The sequence below is a fragment of the Synchiropus splendidus genome, chromosome 6 (genome assembly GCF_027744825.2).
Source record: "Synchiropus splendidus isolate RoL2022-P1 chromosome 6, RoL_Sspl_1.0, whole genome shotgun sequence".
NCBI classification, from domain to species: domain Eukaryota; kingdom Metazoa; phylum Chordata; class Actinopteri; order Syngnathiformes; family Callionymidae; genus Synchiropus; species Synchiropus splendidus.
Window position 1 is genome coordinate 16,152,895 of NC_071339.1, and position 16,744 is coordinate 16,169,638.

The window sequence follows — 16,744 nt, forward strand, 5'->3', positions numbered from 1 at the left end:
GTGCCAGTTTTATTTAGAGCTTCACATCAATTTAAATTCCGACTGGTCTGGTGAGGGGGCGCTGGTTTCCCTCCCCATCGAACACTTGCCTGCGAACAATTTAAAGGTCGTAACGTTTAAGGGGAGAGAACATTCTGTGGCACAAAACTATGACTGAAAATACGCTGAGTGGAAGATTGCTGAAAGAGTGGGATGTTTCTGTTACTGAAGGTGCCAGTCCGTTCAATTGTGGCTGAGATGAGAAATCATCTGCCCGCTGCAGAAAACTGTGTCATCTGCTCAACGCTACGAAAGGGAATTGCCGTAAATATGAGTACAGTGGATTGACGGGTTTTTGTTGCGATTGCAACCAAAGCGAGAAAACGAAAAAAAAGTCAAGCTTTCTGGCTGTGTTTGTTTGTTCATTACTGTGCGTCAACAAAAATGGTGACACCATGTCACAGACGCTACAGGAGAGTAAAGTTCTTACTCTTAGTTTTTCTCATGAAAAAATAAAAATGTTACATAGAAATATTTACAGTTGTTGCTGCGCTCAATATAAAGGCAACATACAGATTTGTCGGTACAAATAGGTGTTTATTAAAGTTTACAGCTTGTTGTTTAGAAAAGTCTGCAGCGAATGCGTCTGTGCCTTCTGTTTCGTCTTGACAAGACACAGGCTTCGCAAGCGAACAGTTGCGTCCCACCACCACTGTTACAAGCCAGTTTTCTGCAGGAAACCCTGATGACCCGAGACCCTAATATTGCCATCTAACTAAAGTGAAGCCCCAATTCTCTCCAATGCTTGTCTCGTCTCACTCAGATTTACTGGTGGGGAGTGAGTTAGAGGTTTGTGCTGAGAGGTTGCTTACCTTTCCAGGTGAGCACTCAGTGCCATCTGCCCAGGGCATGTGCTGAGTCCGGCACCCTCGCTGTGCACCCTCCGGACTGGTGCACCACAGCCGTCTGCACTGGGTCTAGAACACAAGCTCCATTAGACCTCTGTATCGCCCTATTTGGCCAACAGTCACCTCAAGCTTATCTATCATGATGTCAGAGAAAACTCCACAGTTCCCTTTCTCCATTATGTAAAAGGATTCATAGAAATAGATACTCTGTCATTTGATCACAGCACAGAGAGATGCTTGCTAACTGTGTCAGTGGCACTTACCATATATGGGCACACCTGAGTTCCAGGCCCGAATATCAATTCACATTGTTTATTGACATTGTATATCCGTCCTGGCAGCTGCTGCGGGAGACTGTACGGCCTAGAAACGGGTTCGTCAAGCAAGCACTCACCATATCCTGTGCTATTAAGAAATAAACGTAAAATGACTTAAAAGAAAAAAATGGGGGAAAAACAAAACAGACAAAAAGCAAACTCAGTACACTGGTTTACATATGTTATCTAGTCTGTGAGAGAGTGAAACTGAGTGGTAACAAGTGTACACATCTGACAAATTTCTCACATGCACATCATCATTTGAATTGTCCGTGTGTCAGACTCAAGGCCTGGGGTCATTTTTATGGCCCACAACAGCTTGGAAAGGTGAAAGGTACATGTAATATTCCTTTCTTGTGTTCCAGTTTATGTGATTAATAGTTACAAAGCATCACAGCACAAAAACAAGTAGATAAAAAATTTGAGTCCCCTTGGCAATAAAAAGAGAAAAAAATCTGACCATTAAATAAATAAATGAAAAAACAATGTTTAAAAAAGAGAAAAAAAACACAACTACTCAAAAGTATTCCTCAAAATGACTTAAAGTAAGGCCAAAAAAGGCAAGACATTAACAAAAAAGGAAGAAAAAAATAGGAGTAAAAAAAAGGTGACAGCCACAAGAAGTAAAAAAAAAAAATCATATAAAAAGAGACAATTACATTACCAGACGAGTGAAATGTCAGTGGGCAACACCACAAAGAATATCTATCACTCTTTTAAAAAAAAGAAATGAAAAATATCGAATGTTGAAAAAAAAATCAAGCGTCAACACAATTTATTTATAAACAATCATATAAATCCCTTCAAAAGGTGCTGATGTTTAAAGAATGAGGACTAACTCTCAGTAACTCAACAGAGAAGTTTGGAGCCAAGTGTTTTCCTTCTACAGTATGAGCTAATCTGTGTGTGGAACAATAGTGCAGAAAAAAAGGAGGACATACTCGAGGAACTCTGTGATGTACTTCCTGCTACACTTGGACCACATCCAGGGGTTTGTGTTATAGTTGAGCGTGGGAGCCATGACGTGCTGCTGGACCTTCACTCCGTCTTCTTTACACTTGTTGCTGTCGTCGTGGGGCATGTTGAACCTGTGGAGGTCAAAATCTGTTTTTGCGTGGAACTGTCAGTGGTGTGGATTTAGAATATAGTGGTACCGCACAGGTACAGCAGCACACTGCCCTCCTTCCGAGCCAATCCCCTCAGGTACCACACAATACTCTGCTCCGCAGCTAAGCTCGCGTCGAGCACCCTGTCGCCGCTTGATGCGGATAAAGTGGAACTCAACAATCCCGTCATTTGTTTGAAGAGCGTTTGTTAAGGATGTTTGAGGCCGGTTAGGGTTCGTAACAGTCTCCAGTCTGACTCTGTGGTCGGCTGGAGAAACTCCCCCGGGCGCTGGCTGACTCAGGACTTTGGACAATGGTGAAGTTTGATCTACACCAGAGAGCAGCAGGGATTAGGACCCGTGCCTCAAGTCTTGGCAGCTTTCTACTTCGAGCTGCAGGTTCTGAAGGGAGATGGTCTGGGTCACCCATGTGTGAGAAAGCACCAATATACGTTTAGAACAGCACTCTTATAGCCTGGGAAGCGTGTGATCCGAAAGTGAGCACAAGAGATTGTGTCCCCTGCTTCTCACCCTGTGAGGCCACAACAGGCAGAAGACAAAGGACCCGGATGTCGAAGGGCTACTCACACGTGGCCAAGTTCGTGGGCGATGGTGAAGGCGGTGCTGAGTCCATTGTCCTCGCTGATGCTGCAGCTTCGGTACGGATCACAAACGGTGCCGAGTTCTGCCAAACCTGAAGAGAAGCAGAGGAAATTCAGGATCTGACAGCACCTGAGGTCATCTACGTGTTTATTGCTGAAACACATACCCAAAGTGTCACACTTGTCTCTCGCTCTGCAGATGTCCTGCCTGGGGTGAGAAGATGTGAGATACGACCATGAGGACACTCAGATTTGTCTTCAATAAATTGGCTTCTGGACCAAGACGACTTTGTTAAATACTTCCAATTCTGTGTTAGTGTGAGACCCACTTTCAAGTTCCTCCTGATTTGTTCTGCATCCATGAACCTCTTCTTCATCTCCAACTTTCTTGGTCCTACTCTGTCTCTTTTCTCCACATAACCAAACCATCTGTCCTCCCTAACTTCATCTTCAAACATGTCTACATGACTCTCTGACAGACTAATTTCTGATCTTCTTCTTTCTCATCCTCAGCATCTTCATCTCTGGCTGCTGCTCTGGTGTCACAGTGGTCTCCATCTTGCCTGCACTCCCTTCTTCGCCTACTCCACCTCTGTGCACCACTCTGATGACTGACCTCAAACAGTTTCACTCTTCTTCACATAGTGGGACTTGAGATGGAATAATATTTAGGACTGTGATGGCAAAACTTTGAAAGGTACCTGGTGATGAGGATGGCTGTGTCATGGTGCGAGTGATGGTTGTCGTCCAGGACGTTCTGACTCTGCTGCCAAATGCAAAAGTTCTTTAAAGTGGTCTGTGCGTTGAATGAAATGATGGGCCCCTCCTGCAAAAAGTGGACTTGTCAAACTACAAAGAACTGAACAAAGCTGAATGAAAAAGTTGCCACCGCACCAGCTCATTGTTAATTATCACCAACTTCACGATGACGATGTTGATGAGGTTGCCGATGCTAGGATCCTTGTAGATGGAAGAAACCTGAGCAATAAAAACAACATGAGCAAATTCAGGTTTTGACTTTGCTGTGATTAACTGTCATGGTGAAGACAATGAAGACAATGCTCTCCACTGACTGGTGGATTTTCCCTCTCACCTTTGGTCACCAGCTTTGGAGTGAGTTTTCTGCACTCTCTCTCAGAAAGAAGCTCAGACATCCAGGAGAGACCAAGGGCATAACCTCTGCCTCCCATGTGTTCTTCTCTGTTTACTCGTCTCTTCTCTATACCGTCTCATTTATGTGTGTGACACCAAACACTGAACCGATGCTTTTCCCTCGTAAAACATCAGGAGAATGTTTGTTGGCGCCTGAACTCTGGTTGAAACATTCAGTCATAACAGTTGTGTGATTATTTGGCTGGTGTTTGTTTGCTTGTGCTGTGGACTCTCTGCGCCCTCTATCGACTCCTGACACACACACACACGCACCGTCGTGAAACCACCAGAGCAAAGCCATCCTGCAGTTTCCACTAAATATCAGGGGTTGAAGCTGGTCGGAGCCCCTGTGGACAAGGCGATCGCTGCCAAGTCCAGAATATAGGTCATCCCTGTCTCTCCCTGAGGCCTGAAGGCCCCATCCCCTGCCAAAGGCTGCTTTTTGAAGTGGACCAGTAGAATATGGGGTCTATGTGACATACCTGAGCTTATTTTTTAACATTCATCACAGCTGCCAGACAAGCTGTGCCTGGAGCTGCCCTCTCGTCCCTTCGCTGTTTGAAAACCTTGTTTACCCCTGCCCTCCTCTGGCCTTTCTCCCCCTCCGCTTTTCACAGCAGGTTCATACAATAAACATTCGAAGCAGATGCTACTGCCGCAATCCTCATTGGCCTCATCACAGATACGAAAAAGTGTGTTGCCATTCGATGAACGAAGCTGCGTCTAAGCCACGATATCCTGGGTCGGTTCAGAAGCATTAATGGTTCCTCGCAGATGCCTAAAATACTACTAACATGAAGACACGTTTAGCATGAATAACTGGCCATCATCCAACTGAGAATCAACAATGCTACACAGCGCCTGAAAAAGCAGAGTAGTCACCCCGATAACACAGTGGGAACCAAATCATTCTCACCGCCAAGGCTTCAAATTGATAGTGTTTGCAAATTGACCTTTTCGTTTTGACACGGACCTCAGCTCTGAGCATCACGTGTTGACACGCACAGTCGATGTTTGGATGGAGTCAAAAGTTTCCCCACCCATGTGTCGTTCCAAATAGGGGGGTTTGGACATGCCACTTCTTCAGTGTTGATGTCACTTGGTATACATAGCAGTTATGCAGCAGTGGCTCTGTGACAATGATGTATACAGAAGGAACGGAGCGGCATCCCATGGCTCACGCCAAACACTTAGAAAATCAACCTCCCCTTCCTTGCAATAGACAATGAGATCGCACAACCATTGAAGTCTGAATAAGAAGGTTACTGCTACGTAGGCATAATCTGAAACTGAGAATGTACCTGAAGGTTCTTAAGCCAAAACATTTTAACATATTTTTATATTTTGTTTCATATATTTTATATATTAGATTGTAAGTTTTCAATATTAAATGAATAGTACATGTTAACAGCTATTTTTACTATTATCATTTTCATACCGCTGAATTTGCAATATCACAACATACCGATTTATCATATCATCACTTCTCCACTTGGATGCCAATTGTATTGCCTGCTAATACATAGCCCTAATGTGTATGCCATTAAAAATCTTCTTTAAGTAAAGCAGCGTGACATTATGAAGTATGAGGGAAGCAAAAGTAAAAAGTACCAGAAAAGGCAACAGTAAAGCCAGCAATTATTCCGCGTTTGCATGTCACAGCTACATGTGAATCATCATAAGCAGCTCTTTTTTTCTCAAAAAACACCCCACAATGTGAGGAGCGGTGAGTCAGCAGAACTTACTATGGACATGAGCGTGAGGATGTAGTGCTGCAGATTGCTGCCGTGATGTTCCACCATTTTGCTGTCGGCCACCAGCATGACTTCAACAAAGCGCGGGTAGGAGAGGAAGCGCTTTGATCTCCTGTGAGGTCCTGAGTCACTCCTGCTATCATTTGAGGGTCTAGTGCCGGCCCCGCCGCTCTCAGATCTGACCGATGCCTCAGTGATCAGACGAGCACTCAGCGACTCCACATCGCTGGCTATGCTGGCGGGGGCCACGCTGGACACGCTGGCCGCCCCTGCTGGCGGCCTTCTTTTCAACTTGTGCCTCTTTTGTATGTGTTTGTGTCCTGGAGGAAGAAACAGAAGAATGCGTGGATATACACAGACACAGGAAGGATAAGAAAGACGATGCGGGACAAGAACACAGTCCTGAAAGTGCAGTTACAACTCTTGTTATAGCTGCGGATTAAGAAGTAATCTACTCGGGGTTTTGTTCAAATATGCTACAGCCTTCATCTCTTGTGTTTACTGCTGCTCACAGAGTGGGCTTACAAATGAAACTGCCTGCGGAGTGCGTTTTTCTTCTCCCTCCTTCTCATAAGAGGGGAACTACGAGGGCATAGAGTTCACACTAGGTAAACCTGGCCTGCTGCCATTAAAAGAGGAGAGCGAATTTTGTGCAAACACGGAGAGAAAACAGCCCGAAAACCGGCCATAAACATGACAGGAACACAAAGCATTTGCCAAATGCTTTTAGTGTCGATTCAGGACTACAAATGAGAATTAGCAAAAAGAAAAAATAAAAGAAATCCTCTTCACTTCCTTTCCAGGTCTGATTATTGGCAGTTTCAATTGGCATCACTTCCTTTATAGAGGAGCGTTTTTCACAACCGTTTGAGGGGCAGTGGGTCGAGCCACTCTTCTTATCAAAGCGCCAGAGGAAGCCGGAGAGTCAACAGGAAGTGCAGCCAGTAAACTGAGATGGGATCATGCGAGAGGGGGGACGTCAAAGTGACTCTTCCTCTGTGAGAGTTGGAACGGGTCGCCGCTACCGTATAGATGCTGAACTCTGAGTCACACCTGAAAATAACAGTGGGAGGTCTTGCGGACATCTATTTTTAAAATGAAAACAATAGCCAATAAAAAAAAAAACAGACTCAAGGATGATGAAACGATTCAAGCTAATTTGCGGGTACAATCACGGTACTGTTCCGTGGTACATCAAATTTTTGAAAACACTTCTGAGCACTCACTGGCCGCCTTGCTATCGGACAATACTTGTGTTGATCTTGCCAAAAACTTCCAAGTGATCTTGAGGATAATACCGACAACAACAGAGACAAACATAACACTGATAAATAGGAGCAGAATACTCAACTTGGAGAAGGATCGCCTGCACTAGTTGTATGTCGAGTTGCAGACTAAGCTATCATACCACCTCTGCATGAGTGCTCAGACAACCTACAGCCTTTGATCGTCCTATGTATAGTTTGGGAATGCAGGTTACTGGTCGGAATGTAGAGTAAGCCACTGTCTACCCAAAAGCTACACATGAGATACTTGGTGGACCAATAGAGAGTCCTCTCTTGAATTCCTGGAACCACCTTTCCATCCCAAATGGGGGGCAACCATTGCATTCCAGTGGGACAACTTCATCCCAGATGCATCCCACTGGTTTGTTAACCTATACAGTGGGTTGGAACAGCAAATAGGCCCCTGTTAGAAGGTTTCTTCTGCAGGATTTGAGACATACGCCAGGAGAAATCTGCATGACAAATGCCCATTCACCTTCAAGTTAACCCTTCAACAGAGAACCCAGAGTAAAGAGGAGGATTAGCTGGAAAGGTGGCATTGTAAGATGGAGAAAAAGGGGAGGTGTGAGTAATGGACAGAGATGAAGGAGGTGAAGAAGAGGCTGTAGTTTCTAAAACTCAATTTGTTCTGAGATGCAATGAAGCTCAACCTTCTGTTGCTGATTTGAGGGTGACGTAACATTCCTGTTATCAACTCCTGGAGGACACAGCAGCATGAAATAAAGATGTTTTCAGCAAGAGAGGGATGAACAGACGAGTGTTTCCAGAAAAGGGCATCTGGGTGAAAGTTTACTGGAGCAACTACTCCTGTGACCCGCTCGCTGCTGAGGTCTGAGTAAACACGGGGGGCATGTACAGTTCCTGTGTTTACAGGGCGAGGAACGACCGCCGCTCACATCGAACGTAAAAATCACCTGAAGTGTCGCAGGCCGCGTGGTCGCCGGACGACGGTGCCCTGGGCGCACTTTTCCTGTACACGATATGAGGTTTTGTGTGTTCCTCTTCATAATCCTCCCCTTTATAGCTGTGAAGGGGCTCCACGAAATACTCCCCTTCAGGTGACCTGAAAGTCCCAAGCTGGTTGAAGAAAAAAGAAAGAGCAGTTAGTGCGAATAGTTTCACTGGTTTGGGAATACTATCAAGCCTTTTCTTATCAGTTTTCACAGTCTTTAAAACACCACGTCGTCCTGGGCATCGCTCGAATGCTAATTTCACACAAGAATTTGCATGCATACAGAACCATGATAACTATCAGGTGCAGCTTCTGGCAAGCATTTACTCCGGCCTGATACTGCCAGACACACCACCACTGGGAAAGTTACTTGTCAGGGTTAACACAAGTTGAAATAATTCCATCAGCTTATTGACAGTTCCCAGTCATTTGTCATTTGTACTGACTTATCGTTCAAGGAACACATGAATAATGCAGTGTTGCCTGACTATAATTGGTAGCAAGGGCCATGTGACAAACCAACCATTCAACACCAACAATGATTCAGTCCACCCTGTTTGTCACGTGATCACGACCCGCAACTTCCACCATGACAATCCTGGGCTGAACTGGTATCCCAGCAGGCACCTGTCGTAACTCAAACCAGGATTTGATTTTGATTGTGTGCTCCAATGATTAGCCAACACAGATTGACTAAATGAATAGCAACATCATGTGTCAATGAGAACCATGCTTAATAAAGCGCCAGGAAATCATCAAGTTGTCCGGATTCATTGGGGGAAACTGTAAAAATGGCGAGCAAAATCCTGTCACCAAGAAGAAGCATTGCTTTCAGCATGGTCTTACATGAAAGTATAATGATGACTGGACAAACACTGAAGACAAAATGGCTGCTATATGTTGTGTACCTAGGTACATACTAAAACTATGAGCCACAAGGTAGCACTGACTGATCACATTTTTCTAGGTAAACAACACGTCAAATGCGCCACTGAGACACGTCTAAAGGTTGGACCCATGCTGACCGGTCAACACTTCAGCCAGCACAGTGTCCATGTAACTTTAAAGTGTCACCAACATTAAGCATTACACAAACATAATGAAGAAATGCTGGGTTTTATTTCCCTGTATACAAAATATTCAATATTTTTCTCCATATACTTCAATAAAATACACAGTGAATCTGACAAGGTTCTCACAAGTGGCTCAAATGCTGCCACCATCTTGTGACGTCAGTGGAAGTACCAAACTGTTAGTGGTGGAAGTAGCGGCCGTATCAGCAAATAATGAGGTAATTGTCAAGAGTTTCTGAGGTTTATATAAACAAAGGACTTAATTTTATTCCATTCACTTCGTTGTGGAAGCGGAGACTAGGACTATTGTGGGAGGATTTACTAGTGTTCGAACGGATCAGAGACGGACGACAACGGAAAGAAGAGTGAGCAGTACAAAACGTGTAAAGCATTTGGCTGAATAGTGGGACTCACTAAGTCTTTTACTGGCGAGTATTGATGTCTCTTCGCTGCTGTTTTTTGGCTTCTTCCCATTAATCTGATATGCTGGTATCATCACTTTCAGTTCGTTCTCATTTGAGAACCGTGGGCATTTGAAGTCGGGTTCAGAACCGAGATGCGGCAAACTTTGAGGGAACTATAATCCTGCGAATGGTTGCCATGCAAATGGATCAGCCATTTCTTATGATGCTCTTCATCTTTTGGCCAGAACAGACTCACGAGCAGATCATAAAGCTGTCATGGAATTCTGAAGCGCTTGTTTACGAGCTTTCTAGTGAGTAAGCCAACAGGATCTACGCCACAAAGGTTTGTTTCCGGTACTCACTCCTCGCACTCCCATGCTAGCTGTGATTTACTTGGAATTACTTTCACACAGAACCACGTTGGTAGACGACATATGAGCATTTCTTACTCCATATTTATCCATTGTCCAGAAGTGTGTTGGTGACACTTCATGGATGCTTTTTAATTTAAGAATTGCCAGTAGAGTTCTATTAAATTAGATTCGATCAGAAGGCCTTCATTCGTCCCACAGCGGGGAAATTCAACAGTAATCCCAAAGTGTTTCTGAGAACTCTTTTATACGCTAAGACAAGAACAGTTGGACGATGGCAACCAATTGATATGCACAACTGCAGACATGATTTCCTTCGGGAGAAGTATTTTAGGATTCACAGTACAGACTGTTGGGGCCCACCAGCACGACTGCCTCTGGCTCGGAGTGCTCGGATAAATACCAGTTGCCTACCCTCAAAAGTCACGTCGCAGAAGCTCTTTCTTTCATTTGCCATTTGGGACACAAAGACTGAGCCGCAGTCCCATCGCCCCTCCGCTTCTCTCTGTGTATAAACTCTGAGTGCACTTTTGCCCCCTTACAATCTCCCCTCCCCTACTGCAAGCCTGGGACCCTTCACGCTGACGTCAGCAGCGCTCGTATCCATGTGCGTAAATACGACACGATTAGTAGGAGGGCCCAGAGACTGGAGCGTTTTTTTTTCATTAAACCTAGCTGTGGGCTGCGCGGACTGCAAATCACCAAAGTCTTTTGTTTTTTGGAGATCTGTTGCGTGGAAAAATCCACCGACGGTTCTGAGCCCCCTTCATGGGTCCCCTGTGACGGGTTACTAGAGTGTTTTATCACTGTTAGTCCAGTGTACCGCTCTTTTGCTTGACAATGGTAAAAGACTTCAATAAAAGCATGCTTTCAGGGGGGTAGTTGGACCCTATTTACTACCAAAAGTTCACCCTTTTCCTGAAGTCAAAACATGATCTTATCCAGTCTTAGTGACCGTTCGTCAACACCAGAGTGATTCACGAAATGTATGAATCGTCTCCACCCATCAAAGCACTGTTGACACTCATTTGTTTGAGTACAAACAAAGTCAGACGCACTCAGAGAGTGCCGACCTCCACCAATCCATCCACTTTCACTCAACACATTTAATACCACTCTCCCTCTTCAAAGGACTCTTCAGTTCATTCAGTTATTTTGCCAAGCGACTGAGTGAGGCTTCATCGTATTATTGCTCAAAACTAAGAAAATGTTGTGAGAATATAAAGTATAAATAGAGAGAACACTATTAGCAAAGAGCTAAATAGCATTAAAACAATAACCTCAAAGGAACAGCATCCTGTCTGAGAAGAAACTACACAATAGTGTGTTATAATTATAATAATATAATAGTGCTCATGACAAGATAAAAGGATGCAGCAATACTTACTGAGCCCTGATACATCAGGCTTTTAGCTACAGAGGTGTCTTGGAGGGGCGTCCCTGTGTCTTCAGCAGGACCCCACTGACTCATATTTAATGTCGACGCACAAGGTAGCCGACATTTCAGAATTATTTGACTTTGTAAGGGTTTTTAGATGCACAGACAATTGACAATACACCGAGGCTTTTGTCATACAGCTGAAACTCACACACAAACTGGTTCCTGAACTCGGTGCTGGAATAGTCAGGTGAGCTGAGGCATTGGATTGACAATATATGACGTATGGGGTGACGTAGGAACTGAAACTTTAATGAGGAGGACCAACTACCAGGGTTCCCCAGGATACTTTCCCAGCCTAGGGGGGTGTCTGTGATCGGGGTGTGCGGGCATCAATGTGTCTGTCTTTGACATTGGGGATAGCAGAGTGCATTTTACATCCCTCACGGTCCTTATAATGGTCTGAGTCCTGCTCAGCTGACGGTGAGGAAGCGCTGACATTTCAATACATGCTGACAAAAAAGAGGAGTTTTCAGGAGGGTGGAAATCTCAGTGTCATGTGGGGGTGTTCCAAGCACTGGGGAGAACCCTTCCCTGACTATGTTTCATCCAAATGTCCATTTAATCCCAGCCTGTCAGAGTATATAATAGTATCTAATGACATGTATATGAACACCATTATGTCTCCGCTAACACAACACATCTATAGTGTTAGCTTGATTTATCCCCGGGCTGTAGCACACAAACTAGTAGAGATATATATATATATATATATATATATATATATATATATATATATATATATATATATATATATATATATATATATATATATATATCGGTCAAGTTCACTCATATCTTTAATATGAACTTCACTGTGAAGCCTGGAAGGATCAAGCGCATAACTTACATCCTCCTGGAGAGTATGTCAATAATGGCAACCTGTTTATTATCAGCACTACTGTTATGCTGTTTTCAAACCCTGACGAGGCTCCTTCTGAGAACACCACTCTCCACTGAGCAGCAGATGCCTGCCAGCGTCCGTGTGGGGTGAAGTGGAGACCTCTGGTGTGGGGAGGAGTAACCGCTCCGACCCAAACTTGGGGACAGACTCACCAGTCCGGAGCACAGGCTGATGACCGCCGCGTGCTCCTCTCCTGCATTGACATGTCCCCTGTAGAAGCAGTGCCTCAGCTCCGTGTCCTCCTCCTCCTCCTCCTCCTCCTCCTGCGGCTCTCGCTCGGCCGACAAGCCCGTTATGTTTTCTCCTCCGGGTACTCCAAGTACTGTCACAGTGTAGACGGGGGCGATAAATCCCGAGTCCAGCGTCAGGTTGAGGTGATAGTTCTGCCCGAAGGCGGATATTCTGTAGTGAATATGCGGCGAGGCCCAGTGCTCCGTGATATTGTCCAAACTCCGTCGCTTCCTCTTGAAGTGGACGCTGGTGGGAACCTGGTCACCGGCTTCATTCACTCGCACCGGTGTCACCACCTCATAGGCGCCGACCTCCTCCGTGGCTGCCAGGTGACAACAAGCAGGTTAGTGCGGGAGGACGAGACCGGAGCGGCTGCAAGTCATTCATTCTCCAGAGAGAGGCGGCTTTACCTGAGCTGCTCCCCGCAGATGCCGCCACGGTCAGGAAGCCCAGACCCCAGAGGAGCACATGCATGGTTGTCCACGTTCGGAGCCGAGCCTGAGCCCCGGGTCGATCTCTGGATTCCTCCGCCCGCAGTCCGCCTGCCTCATCCAACACCCCTCTAGCCTCGGCTCCGCGGGAGCTGTCGGGAACTCTGCTGGGACGTGAGCGCTTCGCAAAGTCCCGGGCGAACGTGCATTACTGCGGAGAGGAGGAGTGGGCTGCTCCGACTCTGCGACGCGCTCTGCTGCGAGAGAGTGCACCCGCGCGCTCCCCGCGCGAGGGGCGGGCTCAGCCGGCCAAGGTACTCTGGCCACTCCCGCTCCCCGCTGCCCACTCCCGGGGAGCCGAGACTCGAGGAATCCCGGCATGTCCCTCGGTGATAAATCCAGAAAATCACCACATATTCACTATCACTTCTCCAGTAGAAAGTTCTGCAATTCCCCATATCTGCAGACAAAGTCTCTTTAAAATTATTACACTGTTATTATATTGTCGTATTGCCCCAATGATGGTCTAATCTAATCTAATCTAAATTAAATCTAATCTAAATTAAATCTAATCTAATCTAATCTAATCTAATCTAATCTAATCTAATCTAATATTGGGCCAAAACGGTGTATAATATTTTGTATTGTATTTACCAAGTTAAATTCAATTAAAGTTTGCAAAATGTCCGTCTTGCACAAAAATTGCTCCATTACTGGAGCGATGAGGACTACAAAAATGGCAGACACTATGTGTCTCGGGGTGCCTTCCAGTTGAGCTTGGAATCCCAGCTCCACCACTCAAAGACATCACCCAATGTCAGATTTCCCAGTGGGAAGGTGGGAGAACTCTCACCACCTCCAGTTTTCCTTTGATCCAGATCACGTCAGTAAGCGCAGTTAAAAGTAGAGTTTGAACTCTGCCGTATTTTAAAACTTTATTGTAGAATAACTGAAGACATCCTAAGCAGTTGGAGTCAGTTACGATACATAACATTTCACTATACATATTTATCAGTGCACTCTCAACGAATGAAGAAATGCTAAACCAGGGAGAAACTCAACTCATTCTCTAGTACTTATGAACATGAAGAATAATAACTTAGGCGTGCATACAGGATAAAACATTCGAATGTACAGTTTCACACATTTGTGAACCCTATCCGGTCAGTGTTGTTAGTGTTGTGTCAGTTTCATGTTGGGGTTCAATGGTGCAGTCTGATGCAGGGTGACAGAGGTGTTGTGTTGTGCTGTGAATGTTCCGTGTTGGGAATTCTAGTATTCCTTTGACTTTGGTTTGGAAGGGTGAACGAACTGTTTAAGTAGCTTTAAAGTGGGTCTTCGATTGGACTTGCTCAAAAATCTTGTTTCCTGTCCCAAAAACTTTGTGATCCAGACGGAATGGATGGAATCAGATTTTAATTGAGGGTCCTCACCAAGATCAAGTAGAAACAAAAGTGAGCCCTTTCTTGAACAACTGTCAGCGCGTGGTTTGGTGAGGTGGGATCTCTGCAGGAAATGGCCACCCCGGGGCCACACGTGAGATGATCTGGGCATGGCTGATGAACTTTACAGGATCACAGAAGACAAACCGCCGATGAGTGGAGGTCATCAGCGGGTGCTGAGGAGGTTTTGTTTGAGGATAATGCAAATGATTTTATGAGCTTCGCTCTCCTCTGTGGAGGACTTTGTAGGTGCTTTGTCATGTGGAGGATCAAAGAGAGGGCTGTCCGCACGTCCTCCGGCACCATTCATGCAAGCCTCCTCACCCATGCACACAGAAAGAGAGCTCCAGACAGAATACACAACTTTGTCACAGCTTTCAAAGAGATAGATACATCAATTGCTACACTGCTGCAGCGGCGTATTAGCTGAGAGAACACAACGATTCTTTTTGAGGCTAACCATAAGAGAGCATTATTTAATTTAAGATTTTTCTCAAGAAAGGCTTTTGAATACAAGAAACAGCCAGGATATTCCAATCTTTAAGGCTTGTTAATGGTTTGGAAATTCCAAATAGTCCAGTTTTATTGTGCTCTACCTGTCTCTGCGTGCAAACATGCTAGTGCTAGACAGAGGATGGCATCTCCTGCTGCAGATGTGGGATTGTGTTCCAGTCCACCACACTCAACCGACAAAGAATAAGTTATTATAGCGTGTTTTCATGTTACATCATTTCTGTTAAATATCTTTTTTATTCAATGTTTGTTGAGCTGTGAGTCATTATTGAACTGAGAATTCTGTTTTGAATCAGAACCTTACAAGCAGAGTTGGGGTAGTTACTCAAAAAAAGTAATGCATTACTATTAGTAACCTTTAAAAGAACTAACACCTTCCTTTCTCAAATGACTAACTGCTTGTTACGCTGCTTTTAGATACATCCAAATCTAACCATAATCGCACCTTTTGACATGATGCAGTAAATGAGAAACTAAATTCTTGGATCAGTCCTTCTGAAATGGTGGGGCGGGCCTCCCTGGGGGAGCGTGGAGCGATGGCCGAGGGGACGCATGTGACCTCGGAACATTCTTTATTCTAGGTTGTTCTACATTACTTTACTTTTTTCCTTTCTTTAATGTTAACAAGGATACGAAGTAATGCATAGGTGTACTTATGATAATTATATAGACAAGTGATACTATTTACAGAGGCGACGGAGAGTTGGGGGGGCGGAACCTTCCTGGGCCAGGCGGGCAACAGAGAACAATTGAGAAGCACTGTTCTAACTTCATTTTGAAAGAGGACGTTCAGGCATTTTTTGCTTCTTGTTTGCACCCGAGCGAAGTTCACACTCAACTGTTTTGTTCTTGTCCTTTCTGTTCTTAAAATTTCAAAAATTCAGATTTCCACCTGTCCGACGATGAAGTCCTCCTGATGATATGGGTTACCAGCCCATCCTCAGGCCCAAGGAGCAGTATTTTGCTGTTGGGAAGGTACACCTTTGTCTATCCTACACTGATGACAAAGGCAGCCTTCCGCATTGAATGTTGACGCGCAGGCCTTTCAACTGAGTGAAAATCATGTTTCTTCCCATGTCGCTTGCAGGGCGGAACACGAAGAGACGTCGGGAAGCGCTCCTCTCTCAATTACAGTGCAACCTCGGTTCTCGACCACAATCCGTTCCAGACGGCCGTTCGAGAAGCGATTTGTTCAAAATCTGAATCAATTTTACCCATTACAATGAATGGAAAAAAAATGCGTTCCAAGCCTTAAAATAGTCTTTTGTAGGAGTGAATGTAGAGTGTCTGTTCGTCTATGTGTGTGGCCGCTGCATGTGGGAGGGGTTGCCGAGTGAGTGACGTCTCTCCAGAAGTGAAGAGGTGCCCGGTGCGTGTCCAGCTCTGAATGTGAGCTTCTGTGCAGCTTGGCTGTGACAAAGTCATAAACCAAGTAACGCTCTGTCCCAGACTCGCCTCATCCCTGTCCCAGCTCCAGCCCACAACAGGACATCAAACCCTGGAGTGAGCGCTCCAGCCTCGGAGGTGTGGAGAGCGAGCACCTCCCCTGTGACACTCTACCACGGTCCAGTGTGGAGACAGGAAAGGTTTTACACCTCAATATGAAGAAAAAACAGTCAGTAAATGTAGCTAACGGGACACGTCTGCATACAGAGGCTGCGTTATACACAATAACAAAGCGCGTCACTGGACGTTATGTTTCTTCCGGCTTTTTTCGGGGGCGCTCAAGTTCTGGATTTTCATTCGAAATCAGTAGGAAAAAAATGCAAAAAATTTTGTTCGAACTCCGTTACGTTCGAAAACTGATGTACCACTCTATATTGAATGTCTTTTGATATTAATACTTAATACTAATGACATTGCTGTCAGAAAGTCATTGTGA

At 45.0% G+C, this 16,744-nt stretch overlaps 1 protein-coding gene across 1 annotated transcript in view; it reads right to left on the minus strand.

Annotated features, from left to right (window-relative positions):
* LOC128760805 (A disintegrin and metalloproteinase with thrombospondin motifs 9-like) overlaps positions 1-13,126 on the minus strand; it is a 45,408-nt gene extending 32,282 nt beyond the window's left edge. Inside the window, exons 1-11 of the mRNA XM_053868478.1 lie at positions 12,887-13,126; positions 12,398-12,798; positions 8,018-8,180; positions 5,809-6,137; positions 3,806-3,889; positions 3,613-3,737; positions 3,079-3,119; positions 2,898-3,003; positions 2,146-2,292; positions 1,151-1,292; positions 852-956 (exon numbers count right to left, since the gene is read on the minus strand). Of these exons, the coding sequence (XP_053724453.1) occupies positions 852-956; positions 1,151-1,292; positions 2,146-2,292; positions 2,898-3,003; positions 3,079-3,119; positions 3,613-3,737; positions 3,806-3,889; positions 5,809-6,137; positions 8,018-8,180; positions 12,398-12,798; positions 12,887-12,950 (1,707 nt within the window). The 5' untranslated portion in view covers positions 12,951-13,126. The remainder of the gene's footprint in view (positions 1-851; positions 957-1,150; positions 1,293-2,145; positions 2,293-2,897; positions 3,004-3,078; positions 3,120-3,612; positions 3,738-3,805; positions 3,890-5,808; positions 6,138-8,017; positions 8,181-12,397; positions 12,799-12,886) is intronic.
* Positions 13,127-16,744: the final 3,618 nt, after the last annotated feature.